The 20,582-nt window shown below is 39.0% G+C and overlaps 3 protein-coding genes across 4 annotated transcripts; 1 reads left to right on the top strand and 2 right to left on the bottom strand.

The window, feature by feature from the left end:
- Positions 1 to 164: 164 nt before the first annotated feature.
- Positions 165 to 2,226, bottom strand: LOC116176550 (ankyrin repeat and SOCS box protein 3-like). The gene is made up of 4 exons (XM_031495169.1): positions 2,092 to 2,226; positions 1,954 to 2,046; positions 703 to 754; positions 165 to 643 (listed from the first exon to the last, which is right to left on the bottom strand). Exons 1-4 carry the CDS (start codon positions 2,203 to 2,205, stop codon positions 309 to 311), a joined length of 594 nt encoding a protein of 197 aa, XP_031351029.1. The 5' UTR covers positions 2,206 to 2,226; the 3' UTR covers positions 165 to 308.
- On the bottom strand, positions 2,224 to 3,298 carry LOC116176549 (INO80 complex subunit E). 2 transcript variants are annotated; one of them, XM_031495167.1, is made up of 5 exons: positions 3,095 to 3,298; positions 2,863 to 3,044; positions 2,702 to 2,816; positions 2,489 to 2,658; positions 2,224 to 2,443 (listed from the first exon to the last, which is right to left on the bottom strand). In XM_031495167.1, exons 1-5 carry the CDS (start codon positions 3,227 to 3,229, stop codon positions 2,359 to 2,361), a joined length of 687 nt encoding a protein of 228 aa, XP_031351027.1. In that variant the 5' UTR covers positions 3,230 to 3,298; the 3' UTR covers positions 2,224 to 2,358. The 2 variants fall into 2 exon arrangements, with proteins under 2 accessions (XP_031351027.1, XP_031351028.1); XM_031495168.1 differs by having other exon boundaries at positions 2,489 to 2,652.
- Positions 3,299 to 5,674: 2,376 nt separating this feature from the next.
- Positions 5,675 to 8,678, top strand: LOC116176668 (centromere/kinetochore protein zw10 homolog). The gene is made up of 2 exons (XM_031495393.1): positions 5,675 to 7,084; positions 7,670 to 8,678. Exons 1-2 carry the CDS (start codon positions 5,759 to 5,761, stop codon positions 8,432 to 8,434), a joined length of 2,091 nt encoding a protein of 696 aa, XP_031351253.1. The 5' UTR covers positions 5,675 to 5,758; the 3' UTR covers positions 8,435 to 8,678.
- The last annotated feature ends 11,904 nt before the right edge of the window (positions 8,679 to 20,582 follow it).

Here is a 20,582-nt window from a genome sequence, read left to right as displayed (position 1 = left end):
ATAGATTAAAGAGTTTATCAGTCAACAGATGCCATTTAGGTCAAACGGCTCGGTTTGTGCATGACTTGTTGCAATATGTTGTAAATATGTTGTTCATTGTTTTTGCTTAAAGATAATTAAATTATAGTAAAATAAATTATAGCCGTTATGATGTACATTGCTAATAAAGGCAACATGTATGATTTTTATAAAGTTGTTTTATTTCTTCATTTTTGTAACAGACTGTAACAGGGACGCCAACAGGCAATGTGAAGAACTTCATCCATTTAAGGGTATGAAGTGCTAACGTCACACGCACTCAACGTGTATTATTCTGCCTGTTCGATTGCGCGCAATTGATAGTTCTGCAGTAGACGCGCGGTTACGGTGTGACCGTTCATCTGCGCCAGTAGATAGGGGTACGGTTGTAGGTTGGGCGAGGCGCCTTTCTTCAGCAGCCATCGTACAAGGTTGGTATGCCCGAAGTTCGCTGCCAGATGAATCGGCGCGATGCCCTTGTCGTTGGTGGCGTTCACGTCGCAGCCGGCATAGTAGAGCGCGCGAATGCAGGTGGCGTCCTCTTTGTACGGGCACTCGATGTGATGGAACACCGCCAGGTAAAAGGGGGATTCGCCTTTCACCGATTTAACTGACACGTCACCCCCTGCAAATCAACAGATTTTTAAAACGTATGTTACTGGATGCGAGGTGCTCGTTACGAACCGAATTGAATCATGACGTTGACCAGTTGGGTCGAACCTTTCCGACTGGCGCGCTGAAAAGAAAATAGTTTTAAATGTATGCTCAATACGCTATAGAGACAAGCAATCAGAGCTGGGCAGAATACTTTAAAAAAAGTATTTGAATACTAAATAGTAAATACTTTACACAAATCAAAGGTATTTGAATACTAAATACTTTTACGTCCAGCACAAGCGAATACTAGATACCGATACATTGAAAAGTATTCAAATACTTTCAAAAGTATTCTAATAATATCAAAGGTATTCGAATACTTGTCACTCAAATATATTAAAAATTTAAAATAAAATTTCTTATAGAATGTGGCCTGTAGAATCCATAATTTCAAACAGTTCCAAGATGGGGCTACTAGTTTAAAAGTTACAGCGCTTTGAATTTTCTTTCGAAATTGGTTTCTAAGAAGTCCATAACTTTTGATTGAGAAGTCTAATCGAAAAAGTACGAATTGTCTTGGATTCTACGCACCAAAATTAATAAGAAAAAGTGTTTTCCCGAGAAATTTTGGTGTAGTCGATTTTTGGTAAAAAAGGAAGGTTATACACTGCCTTTTTTTGAAGCCCGCAAAAAAAATTGTCTCAAATCGATCCGGAAAAAAAATGTTCTTATAGAATGTGGCCTGAAGGATTTGAATACTAAAAAGTATTTACAAAATCGAATACTGCCCAGCTCTGCAAGCAATTATATTAGAAAGGAAAACTTCTTAAAAGCAAAATTCCATACAGTCCCATGATCACCTCCTGTTCCTGTTGATGTAATGATGGGGGAAATAAAAAAGATTTCTGTAAAAATTAAAGTTATTTGTTTGTAGGTAATTCAAACCACAGATAGGTATTATACTTTGTTTCAATAACAGTTTATAAATATAATTAATACAAAAAAAATGTTTTTATTACTAATTAAATCAATCTGAGCAAATTAGGAGAAAGAAAATCGTATTAACAGTTTCCTGTAGAGTACAAAATAATTTTGGAAGGAGGAGGGGGGGCAAAATATGTAGATCCGGCCCTGTACACATTGAACGGCTCTTACAGTCTCCGGGAGCAATAGAGACATGCCCGACATGTGGCCGGTAAAAACCTGTACCCAATAAAGGTCAGCAGCTATGCCAATAATGAATAATATAAATAAATTTCTAGTACAGCCTACAAAATATTCACTCGTCACAGTGAACAACCCCTTGTACGGTTTAGGGAGAACAACAAATATAAGTACCATAAAAGCGGAGTATCCATCAACGGGATGCAGGCGGTTAATAGCACCTGGACACTTCTGTATAAGTCGAATAGCTTCCACTACGTTGTTTTCCTACAAGAAAATCAATAGGATTCGTTTATATGAGCTACAACTTACAAAAACAGCTCCATGAAGTTTGTTAAAGTCGGAATACACACAGCGTCTGCACCAAACACCTACAGCAACAAATAAAACAACGAGAACTAAACTTAACACGATAATTTCACACATATTATCCGAGAGGCAATCTACAATCAGGTATGAACACGTTTATTGTTTAAATATCCAAAAAAAAAACGCACAGAAAATATAATTCAAACACAAATTCTGTTTGAAATTCGAAAACACAAATACCATTAGATCAAAATCCCGTATTTTAAACATTCACTCTGGAATCATGTCGATGCTCAATTCTTCTCCTATATTACTCGGTGATGTTTCAAGGTCCCCAAGATCGTGATTCGACTCGCTGAAATCGCAACAATAAACAGAAAGCGCTTAAAGTTCGATCTACCTGTCGAGAGAGGGCTCGTTGCTGAACATCTCCGTCGGTACGGTTAAAGGTGCACGTTCCGGAACCAACTCCATGTAGCTCTGACGCGACTGCAAGTGCCTCTCCACCTCCTCGGGTGTCATGTGACCATCAGATAAATTACTGGACGATATCGGCACGGGAATCTGCAACTGATCGATACTTTAAATCTACACACTCGGTGCAAGCCTTCACCATGGGATGATTTAACTGTTGCTTAACCGGTCGTGCAACTGTCGGCCTCTTTCGTTTCACAGAACTTAACACTTTACTGTAACTGCTCGAGCCGTTTCCCGTCTCAATTCGTCTCCTACAAAAAGAACCTACAGTCAGCCCCGAAACAGCATTAGACTAACTTTTTCAACGGCTCCACTCTAACTGCATCCTGATCGTCAGATGATTCGGTTTCGTCGCTCTCCGAGCTTGAGTCGATTTTCTCGTGTTGTAACAGACGATCTAGGAGGAAGTTGCGGTCTCGTGTCACGGTCAGTAGGCGTTTCTGTGCTGCTCGTAGAGCTACCCGAAACGCTTCATTCTCCTAAAAATGATCAATTACGTAGGGAAACTTCGGCGGTGGATGCTACAAACGTAAATGAGGTGCCTGAACTTTCGTTTTAGAAACTTGTATTGTTTTTTACACTTTGACTCTTCGTTTGCCTGCTCTTCTTCTTCGGCGGCTGCAGCCTCGTTTGCCATTGAACGACAGTACCATCCATCCAGCATTTTCTTTGTATTGTTAAATCACACACAACCAACAGACACCAACAACAAAAACAATCAATATTCAAAACGACATTTTAAGAAATGGGAAAATTTAAGCAATGGGAATCGACGTTGCCGGATTTCTATTAAATTCTCACTTCTACATTCCTTATAGCTTGCGCGACAATTGCGCCATTAAACAAGAACTAGCTGTGTACATTCTCGTGGATCCTTGGAATATTCGAGAGAAATTGTGTTTTAAAAATTTAGCAACGAAAGAGTTCCCAATTATTTATTATCAAATTTTTCAGAATTCGATTATGAACAAGGAAGCCGTGAAATGTGAATTTTGTAATGGTAAGTAATGGTATATATCAAAACAAATACACAGTTAACTCAATCTTCTAATTGCATATCACAAATTATGATTCAATTTCTAGCCTACTCGTACAACTTTACACAACTCGCTGACATTCCCTTACATCGATGACGCTTTAAAACGGCCTTAATATTCGACCACAAACAATGTTTTCCGATGTGTCGTGCTTTGATAAATGACGATTCCAATTTTTCTTACTATTTGTGACATTATCGGCAGACTGCACGTAACATCCTTGAATGTGGCATGTTATGCTTATCGTCAGTGCCGTAATTACACTGATCACAAACCAAATTTTTGAGAAAGTTGTGTGTTAAAAGGTGGCGCTTTAAGCCAAGGGTCTTCAACCTTTTGTAGTGCAAAGGCCAAAAATCGATTTCACATCGTCCGAAGGGCCACAATGCCGTACTGTCACTTTACCATCATTTCAATAAAATAAAAAATTATAATTTCAAAGTGCAATCAATGCGATTTTTGATACTGTTTATTTTTGACGCGTGTGTCGATATTTGTTTTTATTTTTGTAGTTGCAACCCGCAGTTTACCTTCAATATGTGATCAGGTGTAGTATTATCTCTGATATCGCGTTCAGTGGCGGCAATAGGAGTTCGGCCGCCATTTTGCGTCAAAAGTTGGCAACACACAATACACGTAGGCATGTGTGATGTACACCGCGGTGGTTGCGTTACACATATTGTGAACGACTATTTTCTAAACGTTTTAGCGATATGAAAACTAAATATGAATATGAATTTGGTTGTTTCTAGTAAGAAACAAACCCCTACAAGTATTATGAGAACATCTTTCCTTTTTAGATGAAAATTTATAACAATTGGACTGAATATCAGAATTAAGAACATTTATTCAATGTAAAATTTTGAATATCTTTGCAGGTGAAGAAAATGAAAAGACAGAAGAACGGATTATTACACTTATTAAATAAAACACAAAATTCCTCTCCAATCAATTTATTACAAAATAATTGGTCTAAGCAAAACACGTATAATTATCATTTTCGCTACCATTGAGTAAGTAATTGAAAACACTTTTTGATCATCCCACAGGTCACAGATCAGTGGGTTCAGCACCATATCTTTCAACTTCCACAGCTCCGCCTTAGAGGATGGTCCAGATTCCATCAACTGCTTTCTGAAAACCATCCTTTCAATTGATCGTCTTACTCTGCCTCGTCAACATAATCTCTTCGCTGAATCCAACTCATAGAAATTGTTCGATGGGCTATTGCACTGCGAGTCGAATATGGTATCGCGTTTCACAACAATATCCTCAATTGCTGCCCCATTGTCACACATATTAGGTTCCGCCACGTTCGTTTTCAGCTATTTTTCGATGCCTTTGTCCTCCAATGCTAATTGCACGCGGAAATACAATTAGGTACTGAATTCACGGCCATTGAAACACATTTTTCATCCCCAGACGCTGCCATTTGACTACAGAAGTCGCTAATGTCAGGCTGTCATCTGTCATGATACTATTTCTTGTAGGAATATCATGGCACCTGTACTTCAAATTTGTAAACCAGTGACGTTTATAGAAGCGCGGGAATGCGCGTGACATATCTATTACCGGAAACACGTGACATTTGACGCAAAATGGCGGCCGATCTCAACGACCAATCAAAAATTAGACACTCTATTGTCGCCACTGTCTCTATAAAGTCACTGTAGCCACCGATGGCCACCGATTAGCCAACGACACCTGCCGACGGATAATTTATTACTCTGAATCAAGAAGCTGTAAAGTTAATTGGTTTGGTTCTGCTCGTAGTTTTTCCCCAGTGTTACCAACTGTAAGCATATATGATGCCGTTCGATGGTTTGGGCCTTTGGGGGACCCTTAAGGTCATTACTATACAGAGAAGAATGTTACATTCAATTCTTTTTGCTCCTGTATCCGTCGAGAACTATCAGCACTACAACACGGAGCGATAAGTCATTCCAATTCAATGCGTTTTAAATGTTGTATTCTTTTGTACGTGCGTTTTTTTAAATAAAATATTTACACAAAAATTAAGTGTAGAAAATGATGGTAGTTTGTATAACATTTGGAATTGTATAAAAACTAGTCATACCGTTACAATTTTTATACAAGTATACTATAACCTCACATATCAGTCAATTCAAAAACTGTCGTTAGAAGTTTGGACAACTATGAATGACTTGATGAATGCTCTATCTAAATCAAAGACTGATGTTGACAGTCTACATAAGACAATATCCAAGTGTAAAGCTGAGGTAATAAGTTATATTGAGGATGTTTACGTGAAGTACACCGAGTGGCCACAGTGCAATCAGAAATTACTAAAGAAGGTGAAGGAGGTTTTAGATAATGTAAATGTAGTTAAAGAAAGATTCGAGTCAGTTACACTTGGCGATTTGTCTGCACAGCAGGAGCAAGTAGACACTCTACAACGTGAATTGCACAACTGTCAAATTTCTACTTCGTGCACGATATCGTTAATGGAAATACATGAGAAGCTTTTAAACTTAAAGGATGGTAAAATGAAAGACAATATCATTCAGGCAGCTTCTGAATTGGTGCACGTGGGGACCTTGATAATGAACCTCCCGGGTCAAGAGTTATTAGATGTTGTACCTTCATTAAAATCAACTGTGGCGTTTGAGAAAACCGAATTGGCATACGCAGTCACCGTAATGCTGGAGGAGATGATCGTTATTAAGGAAGCCAAAGCTGGACGTATGCAAACCTACACGATGAAGATAGACAAAAACACTTCTCAACTGCGAGACATCATCAACACTCTCCGCATACTCAACCAGTTACAGTCACCTCTCGATAACTTTCGTCAGTCTTTTTGGACATGCATCTGTAAACCGATACTTACCAGCATGACTCTGATACGTACAGACGACGAGGGCGACTTTCACACTCTCACAATTGTCGTGAAACAAACGGCTCCGGTGAAATCGTACAAGGACGTACTCGACAAGCTCCTGCAGGTATTTTCCTTTGTTCGTACGCATTTCGATTACGAAATAACGGACGGGTATAAGTTGCACACGTTTCTCGGAAATGGGGTAGAAGTCGAATTATCGCAGATGTTACTTCGCGACATTTTGCCTCATTCGGATGCAATCAAAAGTGATAGTAAGCAAATCGTCGACGACGCTAGAAACTTTCAAAATGAACTGGTGAAACTGGAAACGTTCGCCGAAGCCAATGCGATTTTGGAGTACGTCGACGGCGTGGACGCGATGCTCGTTAACGAAAAGTGCAATCAGTACACAGTCGAGGCGATCACAATCATGAAGAAAGATCTGCACGATATGGTCGAAGTCGGTGTACACTTTGACGCCGATAATCCTCTCACCGGAGACCAATTCCCTCAGTGCACCATATCCAAGAGCACACTGGAGTTGCTCGACAAGGCGGAGAAGGTACTGCTACAGTCACTAACCGACCCACCTGCAATGGCCACTCGCACCATATGCGCAATGCAAAGCATATTTTATCAGGTAAGTAATGTATGATAGCAATGGTGTCAATGTCCGTGGCAGTGACGCACTGGGGTAGCATCACGGTTGGTGGTGCTCTCACTCTTAAGAGCCATATACTAATGCAATGTTATTATTATTATTATTAGTAATAAAATATGTGTCAATGTAAGGAAAATCCTAAGCACTCGACATCATAGTTCGCAAATATATTATGTGTACGATAAAATATATACAGTAATATACAGGGAGATTCACGTAACTCGTTCGATAAAGGTTTTTAAACTTGCAGAAATAGAAACTTGAAATTTGGTTCGCAGCCATAATCGACTACCTATTGCGAATTGAAATGAAATTAAAAACTGGAAGATGGCGCTGCTTCCGTAAATACCAAAAGTTGGCGCCATCTTGGTTTTTTAAATAGACAGCATTTTTTAAATGCGCCATATTATTCCGAATTCCGCGCATTTAAGATTTTCGTACCTATCTATCATAGTTTTTGACATATGTCAATTATTGCAAGGGTCCATTAAAAAAAAACCGTTTGCTGGTTTATTGTTTCCTATGATAGTAACGCCGCAGAGCAATTAATATTATTATTTTCAGTACGGAAGTATCGTTTACGGCCACCACGAGAAGTTACTGCAAACCATTCCGCAGCAGGTCGTCCTCTACCGTAACAACTGCATGTACTTGGCCCATCGGCTGTCGCAACTCAACGACCTTTACAGTTCGCGTTTCCCACCGGAAGTGCTACCGATACCGCCGCTCTTCAAGGACCAGTCCCATCAGCTGCGCACCGTTGGCGGCGACATCTTTTTGGGCTACGTCGAGACGCACATACAGGCGATGGAACGGACGCTCTCCGAGTACAAGTTCGAACCTCACCAGCTGTCGGAGAACATGTCACCCGACATAGACAAATGTTTCAGACAGTGCCTGCGCCAGTACGAGCTGCTGAAGACGGTCTGGCAGAAGGTGCTACCGCATGCGGTTTACAATAAGACGATCGGTTACCTCGTCAATGCGTTCTGCAAGAGGTTGCTCGGTACCGTGTTGGAAGCGCCCGATATAAGTGTGAAAAATTGCGAGCTACTCGTGGATTTGTACAAGATCGTTTTAACACGCGCTCCGCGTTTGTTTACCGATTCGGAAGAAATTAATCTGTACGTCGATCTTTGGCAGAGATTGAACGAACTTGTCTTTGTGCTCACCGCGGATTTAGTTTCGATCGAAGATAGATGGAAGAACGGCCCTCTTAGCACGCGCTTTTCACCGGACGAGGTTAGACATTTGATTAAAGCTTTGTTTCAGACTACTGATCGGCGTGCGCATGTGTTAAGCCAAATTGTTAGTGTAAATAAGTTCTAGGTTTGTGTTAAAAGCACGTTTCTAGAAAGTTGCAATGGAGGAGCTGAGGGTTAACTATACGAAGGTTTTTCCAAAAGTTGGATATGTGCGGATCTTTATAAACATGAACGTAAAACAATGCTTTCTAATATGTTCTATTCAACACGACTCGGCCGGTAAACTTTGAACTCGACCGGCCGAGTTGGAGCGGAAACTAGTGTGTGCGTTTTTATGATTAAAATTAAAAGATATGGAGAGCCGAGGAGTTAAAAGACTTCCTTGCCCGTAATCTGTTTTCAAAACAGAAATACATTTAGAATCTGCGTCAAAACAGGTCAGATCGGCATTAATAAGACGAATTTCTCTTGCAAATATGGCGTTTATGAAGTCTATTAATGCGAAATTTTATCTTACAATTTACATTAGAAGCTTTGATCGCATACTATTAGTGCATAATCACTTAAAGGTCCTATTTCACATTGGTTTTTATCGAAAGAGTCGGTTGGTGGTTTGCGCAGTTCAATTGATTTTTAATTAACTACGTTTACACTGCATGAACGTAGTGGATTGGTTCGATCCGGTTGAAATATGCGACATAAACGTTGCGGGGGGGTTGAAATTCGATCGGATATAATACTTCAACTCAATCCGGCAAACTTCTGTAATGAAGGGGCGGAAAGGAACACAACTCGCCTTTTATTATTAACGATCGTAAAGGGTGACATCAGGCTGACTGGTGTTAGGATTTGGTCCTATGTCGATCCATGCCTCTCACTGCTCTCCTTGCGAATACACCTGCAGATCAAGGTCACCCCGAACTTTTGTTAACAATGAGGCGTATTGGCATGACCTAGTCGAGCGAATAGGTCACTCAGCGATACGCGTACGCGCCAATCTCGCACGCCAGTGGGGCTCCAAGAGTTTATAGCTTAAAATTTAAACGTTCCAGTTCGACATGCTTTCCCACATTTAAATCGAAAAACGTCAACTTTCACGCGGGATTAACACGCCGGGTGGAGTTTCAGAATTTCTAAAATCTTTCTAAACGGTTTTAGTGTTTTTTTGATCTACAGAAGATGTATAGACGTAACAGAGAACGAAAATTGAAAGTGGCGCTCTGCATGGCAGTGGCGTATCCAGGAAATAAAAAAAATTGGGTCAAAAAATGGGTGGTAGAGATGGTATCTTGAGTCTTGAGTCATATTGCACAGTGCACAGTTTGCGACAGAACTTTTAGTTTAAACAAAACCGACACTCTTTTACCGCGCGATAAACCTACAGGAACAAACACTCTCCAAACTTGCGCGCTTACATCGATCTACACTGACGTTCTTTCACATGCGCTATTTTGAATGTCGGGCAGGGCTGAAATACAGAGGTCGGAATGTTGATGAAAAACACCATTCCCATCCCTAACATACGAGTACGTTTAATTTTACATGAAAAAATTATCTTCAGATACATAATCTTGTTTGCAACCAACAGGAGTGCTGAATCCCGGGACGCGAATTTCCGAACTCCATCCTTATTCAGCGCACCGCTTTGCCGTGTAGAGCCATTCAAGCACCAAAAAATCCATGAAACTACTTTTGGGTGATACACGCCAAAGGTTTCAAAGATTTTAAGCACAAATTTTGCATTTGTGGACTCTAAAGATGCCAGATTTGCAATAAAAATTGGATAACTGTGCTCTTCACCAGAAATGTTCACTAGTATCATTCATTTTAAGAAGGTAGCGGTAAAAAGCATAGGGAAGCTTTGTGATTGGTTAAAACACGAGTCAGTATTACAATGAAACATAAAACGATTGTTGAATTTTGCAAGTTGGTAGTTTATGTTGCCAACTAAATTGCCGAAGTGTCATTAGTTGTTATTGTGAAAGATTTATTTCTGTTCGCAGTGCTGAATATTTCTAATTTAATTTGGTGCCGTTTTATATTTTTCCTGTGTGTCTTCAAACACAGCGCCATCTTATAATGAATGCAGTATAGTATGACATTTGAGCGTCCACAAAAAATTGCTTCTCGAAAATGAACAAATGAATAAGTAATGCTTCAGAAATCAAGGACACAGCTTAATTGAAGGTCCTCTGCGATGGGCTCGCATAGCCGCTATACCGCCGCAAGATGTTAATTTTTCTTAATAATTTTGGGCGATTTGGTACAGTATGGCATTTAGATTTTCCGAAAGTTCATGCTTCATTTTGATCCACAACAAAATGTCGCTTATTCTCTGCTACTGAAGTGGAATAATTTCATTCCAACTCTTGTGATGGAATGAGCACATGTAGCGACATCTATTACAGGACCTTCTAAATGACAAACTGTCAACATTTTAATAATTACGCTTGAGCCGGCACACAGTTTTAAATTTTAAGTACCTGTAGCGTACATTTACCGAATGTGTACTTTAACCAGTAATAAGTAGATGTATATTTTCGATTACTAAATAGAAATGCAACCTTCTTGAAATTCATCAAGCAACTTTGATATTTCTTTCGCATGTGCAGTGGTCATTTAGACAAACGCACAGAATACGGCCTTCTCAGAATAGAAACAGCAATGTTACAAATTTGTATGGTATTTTGGCGGACCCTGGTGGGTGTACTGTGAACTAAAGCATTAAAATCAGAGTAGCGCCATCTGGTGACCAGCTTCTAAATCCATGAAGTAATTTCCCCAATTCGATCTAAATCACAAATATAGATAAAGAATACACAGTTGTTAAATTGCAAGTGTATTTAGATACAATCACATTACATTATTTAACACAGACATCTTAAATTACATGTTTACAAATTACCTATAAAACTCAGAAGTAAGTGCAACTTACGCTTTGTAGAAGTTAACACTTTGCAAAAAGATCCTTACGTAACGAGTTGTCCTACGAAATATTTGGTTTTAATTGCTGTTTGGATTACATATTTTTGTTAAAAAATATCTATAGAACTAATTTTTTTGTTCCAAGAGGTGATAAAACCGTTTCAGCAAATTGTCACACAAGTTTTTGACAACAAATGTTAACTTGATCCTGGTGCTTACTGGTTACTTGAGAAGCGAGGGTGGAAGTTGTTGAATTATCTAAAACGAATTACAATATAAGTATCTACATCTATATAAATATAAAACTCAAGTCTACACCCTTTTGCGCCTATAGGTACAGTTGGTAATAATTCTGCATCAATTTGTACCTGTTACTTACCTTGCATAAATAGGAAAGAAATAACAGCACATTTCAACCCTCTTCGCGTTTCAAGCACAAAACAATCTGTTTCAAAATGTGGGAAAAGATGTCTTTTTGATATTTTATTGTTACAATCCGCCACACAACACTTTTTACGGTCACATAACTTGTTCATATTTTAAATCTTTCAAAAGTCAAAATTGACATGTGTAAAACCTGTGTACGTATAAAATCGACGGTAAAAATATTTCCTGTAACGAGAAAAATTACAGGTTTTGCAAAAAAATATTTGAGTCTGCGATAAATAGTTCTCCGTACAACCACGGGAAACGCTGTAATCAGTGACAATTTAGCGCCATTTATGTTTCTGTTCTGTGAAGGTCTTATTCTGTGGACAAACGTCACTCAAATAAGACACAGGGATCTGTTATACCAACCCATCACAAACAGACAGACATGTCGATTGTCTAAAACGGCTTTGCTTAAAACTACAAAGATTGGCGAATTCAAGTAGTGAAATCATATTGTCGGATTTGTCACAAGAAGATAGCATGATGTCCTCCCAGGAGGACTTCAGCGATTCGGATTTTGATTAGAAGGAAGTACAGTTTTTTTTCCCGTTATTTACTTTTATTTTTATTTAATTTAAAATGGCGTCAAATATGGGTTTAACAATAATTCAGTGGAATGCGCAGTCGGCGGTAGCCAAACGACAAAATCTTGAAAACATGCTATCAGTACACAAAGTAAATATAGCCGTCTTGTCCGAAACTTGGTACAAACCCCACTATACGGATTACGCAGACTTTACATCGCAAATAACTCCCCCTTACATTATAGGCGGAGATTTCAACGCACATAATCAAGCTTAACAGGGCCTTAAAAACTACAAAAAATACAGCTCCTGGGCACGATAATGTTACCTACGACATGACAGCGTATTTGCCAGAGGTGTGTAAGAAATTACTGTTATCGGCGTATAACAATATGTGGTGTGACGGTCCAGAAGTAGCATCCTCCAAAGTAGTTGTGGTGACACCTATTTTAAAGGCCAACAAGAACCCTAACGAATTCAAATCATATCGCCCTATTTCCCTGCTATCGTGTTTGTATAAAACGTTCGAACCACCCAGGCAATACGGATTTCGGAGAAATAAAGGTACCATGGAAGCGTTATCTGACCTAATCACGGAAATTCAGACTAATCTATCACACCAGCATTACACGGGCGGCCTCTTTCTAGACATTAAAGATGCATACAATCACGTTGACCTAGACATACTGGAGGAAAAAATGTGTAAAATCGAGATTCCTAAGAAAGCAGCTGGGATTATCAAACCTGTTCAGAAACAGAACCATATATCTGAAAACACCCAACAATACCCTCTTAGGGCCCAGAACAATAGCGTTAGGACTGCCACAAGGTTCAACGTTAAGTCCTATCGTTTAATGTATATACGCACGACTTCCACGAACAATTTAGAAACAAAGTAACGGTCATACAGTATGCAGATGACATATGCCTATTAGCTGCCGACAAAGAGTTAAATGGCGTTGTTGCCAAGATGTCTATTGCGGTGAGTGAATCAAATAACTGGTTCTTACATACGGCTTTGAAGTGAGCAAAGAAAAGTCTTCTGTAGTGCTGTTTGCTAGACAGAGGAACATTCCTACCGGTTTCATCAGATTGGATAAGGTCGAATATAATCTACGGACGTCTATCAGATATCTGAGATTGATTATCAACAACAAGTTAAAATGGAACGAACACATTAATTACCTCACAATAAAATGCGAAAAGTCATTGAACATACTCAAAGTGTTAACAAAGGTGGGATGGGGTCGTGATATTCATACAGCGCTTTTAATCTATAAAAGTTACATCAGAGCACGTCTTGATTATGGTTGCCTTTTATATGGGAACGCTCCCAAATCTCAACGCCACAAGGGCCAACACTAAGCTGTTTGCTGTTTTGCCATAAATGAAATAGCTCTAGACGTTGATGAGGAAATAGATAAATGTCTATACGTCGATGACCTGATGATTTGCTATTCAGTCGGTGTCATAACCCGCAAACTACAAGGCGCAATAAACAAAATCTGGGAAAACGCCAACAATGTTGGGTTTGTGTTGTCAGAAGAGAAGACAAAGGCCTTATACACTTGTCGACTTCGCAAACCACACTATGACCCAGTCTTATTCATGAATGGCCGTGTAATAAGTGTGCCCCAAGAGGTCAAGTTTCTGGGGTTAACATTTAACAGAGAATTAAGATGGTCTAAAAATATACAGAACATTGTAACTGCAAGCAGAAAATCCCTGAATGTAATCACTTTTAGCCCATCAAAAATGGGGAGCACACGCCAAGATACTACTTGACATCTACAAGACACTGATCTTATCTAAATTTGATTATGGGTGTTCTGTCTATTTTACATGTAACAATAAATGTTTAATTGGGAAGCTTGAAAAAATTCAGAATCTTGCTATAAGGTACTCCCTTGAGGCATACCCTATAAGTATTAAATTATTAAATTACATGTATTAAATTTATATTAAAGCGATCTTTTGGTTTTCTAATACTGCATGAAGGCCCATCACCTGAATCTCTGTTTGCATTTATAATGTTATTTTTGCTGCAAAACTATTTTCTGCAAGAAATATGAAACGGATATTAATAAAATGGGCAAGTAGATCATTTTTCAGATATAAAATTTTTTTTAATATTGTCATTTCTTCTATTGTACATAATATTGTTTGAAAACCAGAAACAGTAGGTTTTTTCACCATTACATTTTCGGCACTCTCAGCTTCCAGACAGAATAAACACGCCTTCCGTTCCATTCTCAAATGCTAGCTATAGTGATTCCAAAATACTTTTGAACAGTATCTACAATAATATGTGTGGTAGATATAATAAGGTAGGTACAAATGTTTTAATTTTGTAACCCCATCGATTAATTTTATTTTAAAAATAAACATGGAGCGACATCAATCACTAATCCCAAAAAAATGCTTCCAATGAAATCCCTATATCTTAACATCTAGGCATATCGGATTCCTATGCCCGCGGAAGTACAGGAAAGAATACGTCACTTGATATTTTCGATTCAACATCAAAGATGTGAATAAAAACGAGACGAACACGCTAACCATGAAATTGTCTTATTCAGCATTTTAACAACTAAATTAATACCATCTACCACAAAATATTGAAATTATTTTATTAAGTAAAGCCACCACAAACGTTGCAGCAATAAACTAAAACCAATACAAAGCGCGTACGTATTAGATATATGCAATTCGCGCAGCCAGCATTTGAGAGCCGCTACCGGCTTTACTTTTACAAATAGACCACATATTAATCGAGACAAAATGAAGTCCATTAAATTGGGCAGTTTTTGAAAAAAAAACCATTTAAAAAGCTGTTTTCATAAAAAAGTTACGATGCGGTGAGTTTAAAGAAATATTGGAAATTTGTTGTCGCGTCTTAAATATTACTGTTTTGTTTAATACCAAGATATACCAATAGAAAGCAAATTGAAATCTGAATAAAACTAGAAAAAAAATGTCGTTCTACCTTCTTTAGAAAAAAAGTTACGAGTGTTCAAAGTTAAAAATACTGATTTCCATTTTTCCCCGTTTTTTGCCTATATCTTTGGTCTCGACCAATGGCGAGAGTCGTCAATTCCCATTTTCTATGTAAAAAAACATCCCTTTTTAAATGGTAAAGATTCCATTTGGTTATACCTCAGTTTTTTTAGTTCCGAAACGAGAAGACTTTTCGCTCTCAATCCGACGGACTATTACATGCGTTCATTCCAAATGTTGCAAATCAAACGGCCCCTCTGAGATCGCTTTTAAAGAAAAAGGCCGAGTTTATGTGGATAGATAACATTCACACACAATGTTTGAATAAAATTAAAAGCATAATATGCAACGCACCAGTGTTACAAAATGTTGACAATGAAAAGGAAATTATCATACAAACCGATCGCAGTAAGGATGGAATTGAGTGCGTACTGATGCAAGACAAAAAACCTGCGGTATGCGCAAATTGATAAAGAGTTTTTGGCGATTTTAATTGCATGCAAGCGATTTCATCACTACATTACGGTAGCAAAGTAGTAGTCCAGACCGATCATAAACCGTTAGTTGCCCTTATGCAAAAAAAATTAACAAAATTAATTCCAATAGATTACAACGAATAAGTATGAAACTATCAGTTTATGATCTCGACGTAAAGTCCTGGAAGTAAAATGTATATAGCAGATGCGATAAGCCGAGCTTAAATGATAATTAATATTAATATTAAATGATGTTGTGCATGTAGTAAATGTAAGTGATGATTTGAAAACAAAGTTACAGGTGGAGACTGGTAAAGATAGTGCTTTACAAAGTGTAATTAAATTTTGCGAAAATGCGTGGCCAAAATCAATCACGAAATTAGCACAAAATGTCAAAATTTGTTATAACAAGCGCAATAGATAGTTATAGATAAAGCAATTATAGTTCCGAATACAATGCAAGAACCCAAATCCCAAACCCAAAATCAAACGGGTTAAGTGAAAGATATGTTGGTATTTGTAAAAAATTTATTAAAAAATCAGTAGACGCAAATGTAGATCTACAAGAAATTTTACTGGAATACAGGAATACGCCTGTGATGGGGTCAGCCTATTCTCCCGCACAATTATTGTTTAGCCGGAAAACCCGAACACTTTTGCCTATCTCAAATCACTCGTTGAAACCAAAGTTAGTTGCAGATTTTTCTAAATTTCTTATGAAAAAGAAATGCGAAATAAAATCGTATTATGATAGAAATTCTAAAATTCGAAATTATATTTCGGTGTCCAGTCCGAAGATATAATTATTATTTACTATGTAGTACGCTCTCTAGATGCCAATGTCACAAGGTTTAAAGAAGAAATTCCCACTCTCCCCAGTTCCTGCTGTGCGCATACCTCTCCTATCATTATTCGTTTTCTTGTGCTAAGCAAACAAGGTTGGGTTCGCTTACTTCCTGTAAGCGACGTAAGTATTGATATCTAATTCAATTTTTTGTAGTATGGGGAAACATAAACAAAAAAGGGATCGCTCCAGCGATTCGGAGGACGACCTTTCCAAAAGGCAACTTCTAAAGCGCCTTAAGAGATTGGAATGAACGTTAGAAAGGAGGAAGCGAGATCGCCGTGGTCGATCGCGCTCTCCAGGTCCACGTTCAAGCGAAGCGGGCAGTTCTGCCGATGGTCGTCATCGACAACTATCTGTCCGCCGAGGCTCGTGTAGCTCGGGTTCAGATTTAGCTGTCCCGGAACGTGGTGTACGCCGTGATCTGCGGGATACGGGTACTCTTTGTGTAAGCGAAAGCCGGCGTCCATGGGGCCCGGTAGACGCTATTTGCGACGAAGGTCGCGACAGTTTCGGCTCCCCTACGCCCTTGCCGTCAACGGCTCCATTGTCGCCGGAAATTTCGCCGAATGTGCGAGGAGGGGCGGGGGACAATGGTGACGTGCTAGTCATAAGTGAAGACGTTAAATTATCGGACGAGGTCCTAATTTGTTTAGGAGATGATCCGGAGCGAGGCGAACTAAACACGTTTAACTTCCACCCCGCTCTTTCATCACGATGGAATCATATTCTAAGGCACGGCCTTTCAGAACAGGAGAAATCCAAGCTCTTGGATAATTATTTGTTTAAGACAAATTGTGAAGGTCTTACTCCTCCTTCGGTTAACCCCGAAATTTTGGCAGTCATGTCGCAAGGTTAGGGTTACATAAATAGAGACAAGTCTCGCTTGGAGCATCAAACGCATTTAAGCAGAGGGTTATCGGCCTTAGGAAAAGGACTGACGTCACTTTTAAATGAGCCGGATTCTGTTTCGCTTGAATTGAAAAGCAAGCTGTTGTCAGCGTTTTCGGATGCGGGTCGTATTCTTGCGGATCTTTTTTATAGAGAATCGCTTCGTCGTAGATTCTTAATTAATCCGATACTTAATAAACCCATTAAGGAGTTAGTTGAGCATTCAGATTTTGACACCTTCCTCTTTGGGGAGGATTTGCCAGATAAGATAAAAGCGGCAAAAGTCATTAAGAACACGGCTAGCGAATTAAAGGTTAGACCGATACAACGGTCTGTCCCCAAACAAAGGGGTGGTAAATGGATTAGAAGACCCACGAACGAAACGCATCAGCCAGCGGAAAACAGACAACGCCCTGTCCGTCGCTCGGGGGAGACGGATGCTTACAAGGGGCTCCCCAAGAGACATTTCCCGGTCAGGCGCGACCGTTATGTGAGGAAATCGACGTAGTCGAGGTGAGTCCTCCTTTTGCCGGTCGGATTGCTTTTCATTATTTACCCTGGTCACAATTAACCTCCAACCCAGTGATTTTGAGTTGGGTCAAGGGTCTTAAGTTACCTTTATTAAGGAAGCCGGTACAGCCGCATCTTCCCGAAAGACACCTTCCGCAGGTCTCTCTTAGAGAGGATAGCGATCTTCGGGAGGCTGTTAATGAGTTAATAAGACTGGGGGCCGTACAGAAATGTTACAATTCACAGGATGAATTTATTTCAAGGGTGTTCTTGGTTGCCAAACCGAACGGAAAGAAACGGTTAATTTTAAATCTGAAAGGGTTTAATTCTTTCATTGACAAACCTCCAGACATGCGTCAACCTCAGCGGCTTTTCGCCGGGGCCTTTCCTTAGAGACCATCAGAAGAACGGCAGGATGGACGGAGAAGTCTTCGGCGTTCGCCAGGTTCTACAATAGGCAGATTGATCAGCCAGACGCTTTCGCGAGGACAGTTTTAATGAATCAAAAGTGATTGCTTTTTGGTATTTGATATTTTTGTTTATTTCCCATTATGTGGAATAGAATTTCAGTTGTATTTTTCTTGGAAATTACATTGTTTTGCTTTTGCGGGTTTTGGATTGATAACACGGTGGTTTTATGGACATTCAGCTTGACCACCCGCATTAGTGTATTTACCTTAGAGCTCTAAACATCTACATAGTAAATAATAATTATATCTTCGGACTGGACACCTCATATAATTACGATCAAACTTCACAGGTAAGTTCGATTGATCGTTGAATTATAAGGTAAAACCAAACCAACCGGTTACTTATAGATACGGCAACGAGTGGCGTTCAGGGTCTGTCATAGGCAAAGGCATAGTGATAACAACCGCATTAAACGGCGGAATATGGAAGATGTAAATATAATGTATCCTTATCATAATCGAATTGTTGTACCGTCAAATGAAAATGAATTAGATTTAAGCTTAGATGTGTCAAATAAATCTCACGATTATGTAACAAAATATGGAAGAACTGTAAAACCTGTGGAGCGTTTAAAGGTATAGAATAAGGCAGTATTTTCAGGTGAAGGTGGAAGTGTACTTAAGTTTAAGTACTCTAGTAGAATTGCATTTAGTTAGTGAGAAAGATTTTAGTTTTATATTTTTAGGGGAAGATGTAATAAATAAATGTGTCTTGCGCTGTACGAATACCTGGCTTGCACGGATAATAGAAAAGCAGGTTGAGTACGGACGTGATAGTTGAAACATGTTTGATGGCGTTTTATTAAAGTATAATAAAATACACTACAATTAATGCATTGTCCCGGGTCACATTTTGTAAGTGGTTTATCCGTAATGATATCGAAACGATCTGTAGCGAACGATGGATTGCCAGACAACCTATTGCGTATACCATCGCCAAAGCATAGAGCACTGCAGAAAATGGACCGCTCTTTGTTGTATGTACAATACATTGGCAATACGCATCTGGGACACTGTATAATCATTAGCAGCACGATGAAAGCAAAACAACGCAAAATGGAAGGTAGTTAGATGTATGAATCTGACAAATATTCTTCTACTGCATGTATACTAACAGTGGTAGATTTATTACCCTCAACTTCAATTGTTTACGTCGGGTTTTTAATTTAAAACATTCTGGGCGTTTAGTAACAACTTGTACTATTTTTTAACATACCTACTTCTATTCTGTATATTGTCATTAACAAACGATATCGTAATGGTAACGATTTGATCTTGAACGACAGATATATGCCGTATCACTGTCATATGTTATATGTCATACGGAATAGAGAAAGTCGTTGCCGAACGATATTCGCTATGTAACAACATTGTTACGCGTTAGAGAATAGTCTATGTGCCGGAATACACGCCTGGTACTATGACTGATTTTTTTAAAATAATAATGCGGCACAAGATGTGCAATAATAGTAGGCAGTAATTGTCATGGTTAAAAACAATACAATAGAACTAGAAGATTATAATAATTATTAACCGAAAACTGTTTTGGATTTTCTTTTACATTATGTTCTCCTCACATCCACTATAGATCTACTTGCTTCAAAATTAGGAAAATCCTATGCGTTATTATGACCATGCCGAGATCGTCCGCGTATTCCTGTGTATACGCTCGTTCAGACTGCAGAGGACCATAATCCATGAGCTCATCTCAGTCTTCCCGATTGAGCAGATATTCCTCTCTCCAACCTGCACACGAGGCTGTTAAGAACGGTCTCTGTGGACATACCAGGCTTGTAAGCATGTTGGAATGGAACCAAAAACTTCGCCCAACGTTTCCTATGTTTATGTTTCGCGTGAAAAATGCCCGTGTGCCAATTGTTATCATCATCATGGGCGCAACTTTATTGAAAACAAAGGGCATGTGTATCTTGCATTCGGTCACATTTCTCGGAGTAATTGTAATTAACCGGTACTATTTGTTTCGTGACTAATTTAACTACACTGTTGGGTGAAAAGATAACCTTACACTATAGGATTTGTGTGCTGGACAAAAGGAAAAAGCTTGGTAACTGTTTCGTAACTACACTAGCACGTAATTACTTTTCTTATACTGTAAGTAAGCTCTTTATTCTCGACACCATAATATGGAACAAGTTTGGTAAAAGCTTGATACCGCCTAACAACAGCACAATTTTGTGCTGTA

The sequence above is a fragment of the Photinus pyralis genome, unplaced genomic scaffold (assembly GCF_008802855.1).
Source record: "Photinus pyralis isolate 1611_PpyrPB1 unplaced genomic scaffold, Ppyr1.3 Ppyr1.4_LG7, whole genome shotgun sequence".
NCBI classification, from domain to species: Eukaryota; Metazoa; Arthropoda; class Insecta; order Coleoptera; family Lampyridae; genus Photinus; species Photinus pyralis.
The sequence above is the reverse complement of the archived record's forward strand: the minus strand, read 5'-3'. Positions and strand labels throughout refer to the sequence as shown.

Bases quoted from the DNA above. Each gene is read 5' to 3' on its own strand.
- LOC116176550 (XM_031495169.1), bottom strand. From the start codon at position 2,205: ATGTGTGAAATTATCGTGTTAAGTTTAGTTCTCGTTGTTTTATTTGTT. The intron at 755-1,953 runs GTACTTATATTT...TTTTCTTTTCAG, and splicing joins ATGGATACTCCGCTTTTATG to CGCGCCAGTCGGAAAGGTTC. The intron at 644-702 runs GTTCGTAACGAG...GTTGATTTGCAG, and splicing joins CAACGTCATGATTCAATTCG to GGGGTGACGTGTCAGTTAAA.
- LOC116176549 (XM_031495167.1), bottom strand. From the start codon at position 3,229: ATGCTGGATGGATGGTACTGTCGTTCAATGGCAAACGAGGCTGCAGCC. The intron at 2,659-2,701 runs GTGAAGGCTTGC...AGTATCGATCAG, and splicing joins AACAGTTAAATCATCCCATG to TTGCAGATTCCCGTGCCGAT. The intron at 2,444-2,488 runs GTAGATCGAACT...TTGCGATTTCAG, and splicing joins AACGAGCCCTCTCTCGACAG to CGAGTCGAATCACGATCTTG.
- LOC116176668 (XM_031495393.1), top strand. From the start codon at position 5,759: ATGAATGACTTGATGAATGCTCTATCTAAATCAAAGACTGATGTTGAC. The intron at 7,085-7,669 runs GTAAGTAATGTA...TATTATTTTCAG, and splicing joins TGCAAAGCATATTTTATCAG to TACGGAAGTATCGTTTACGG.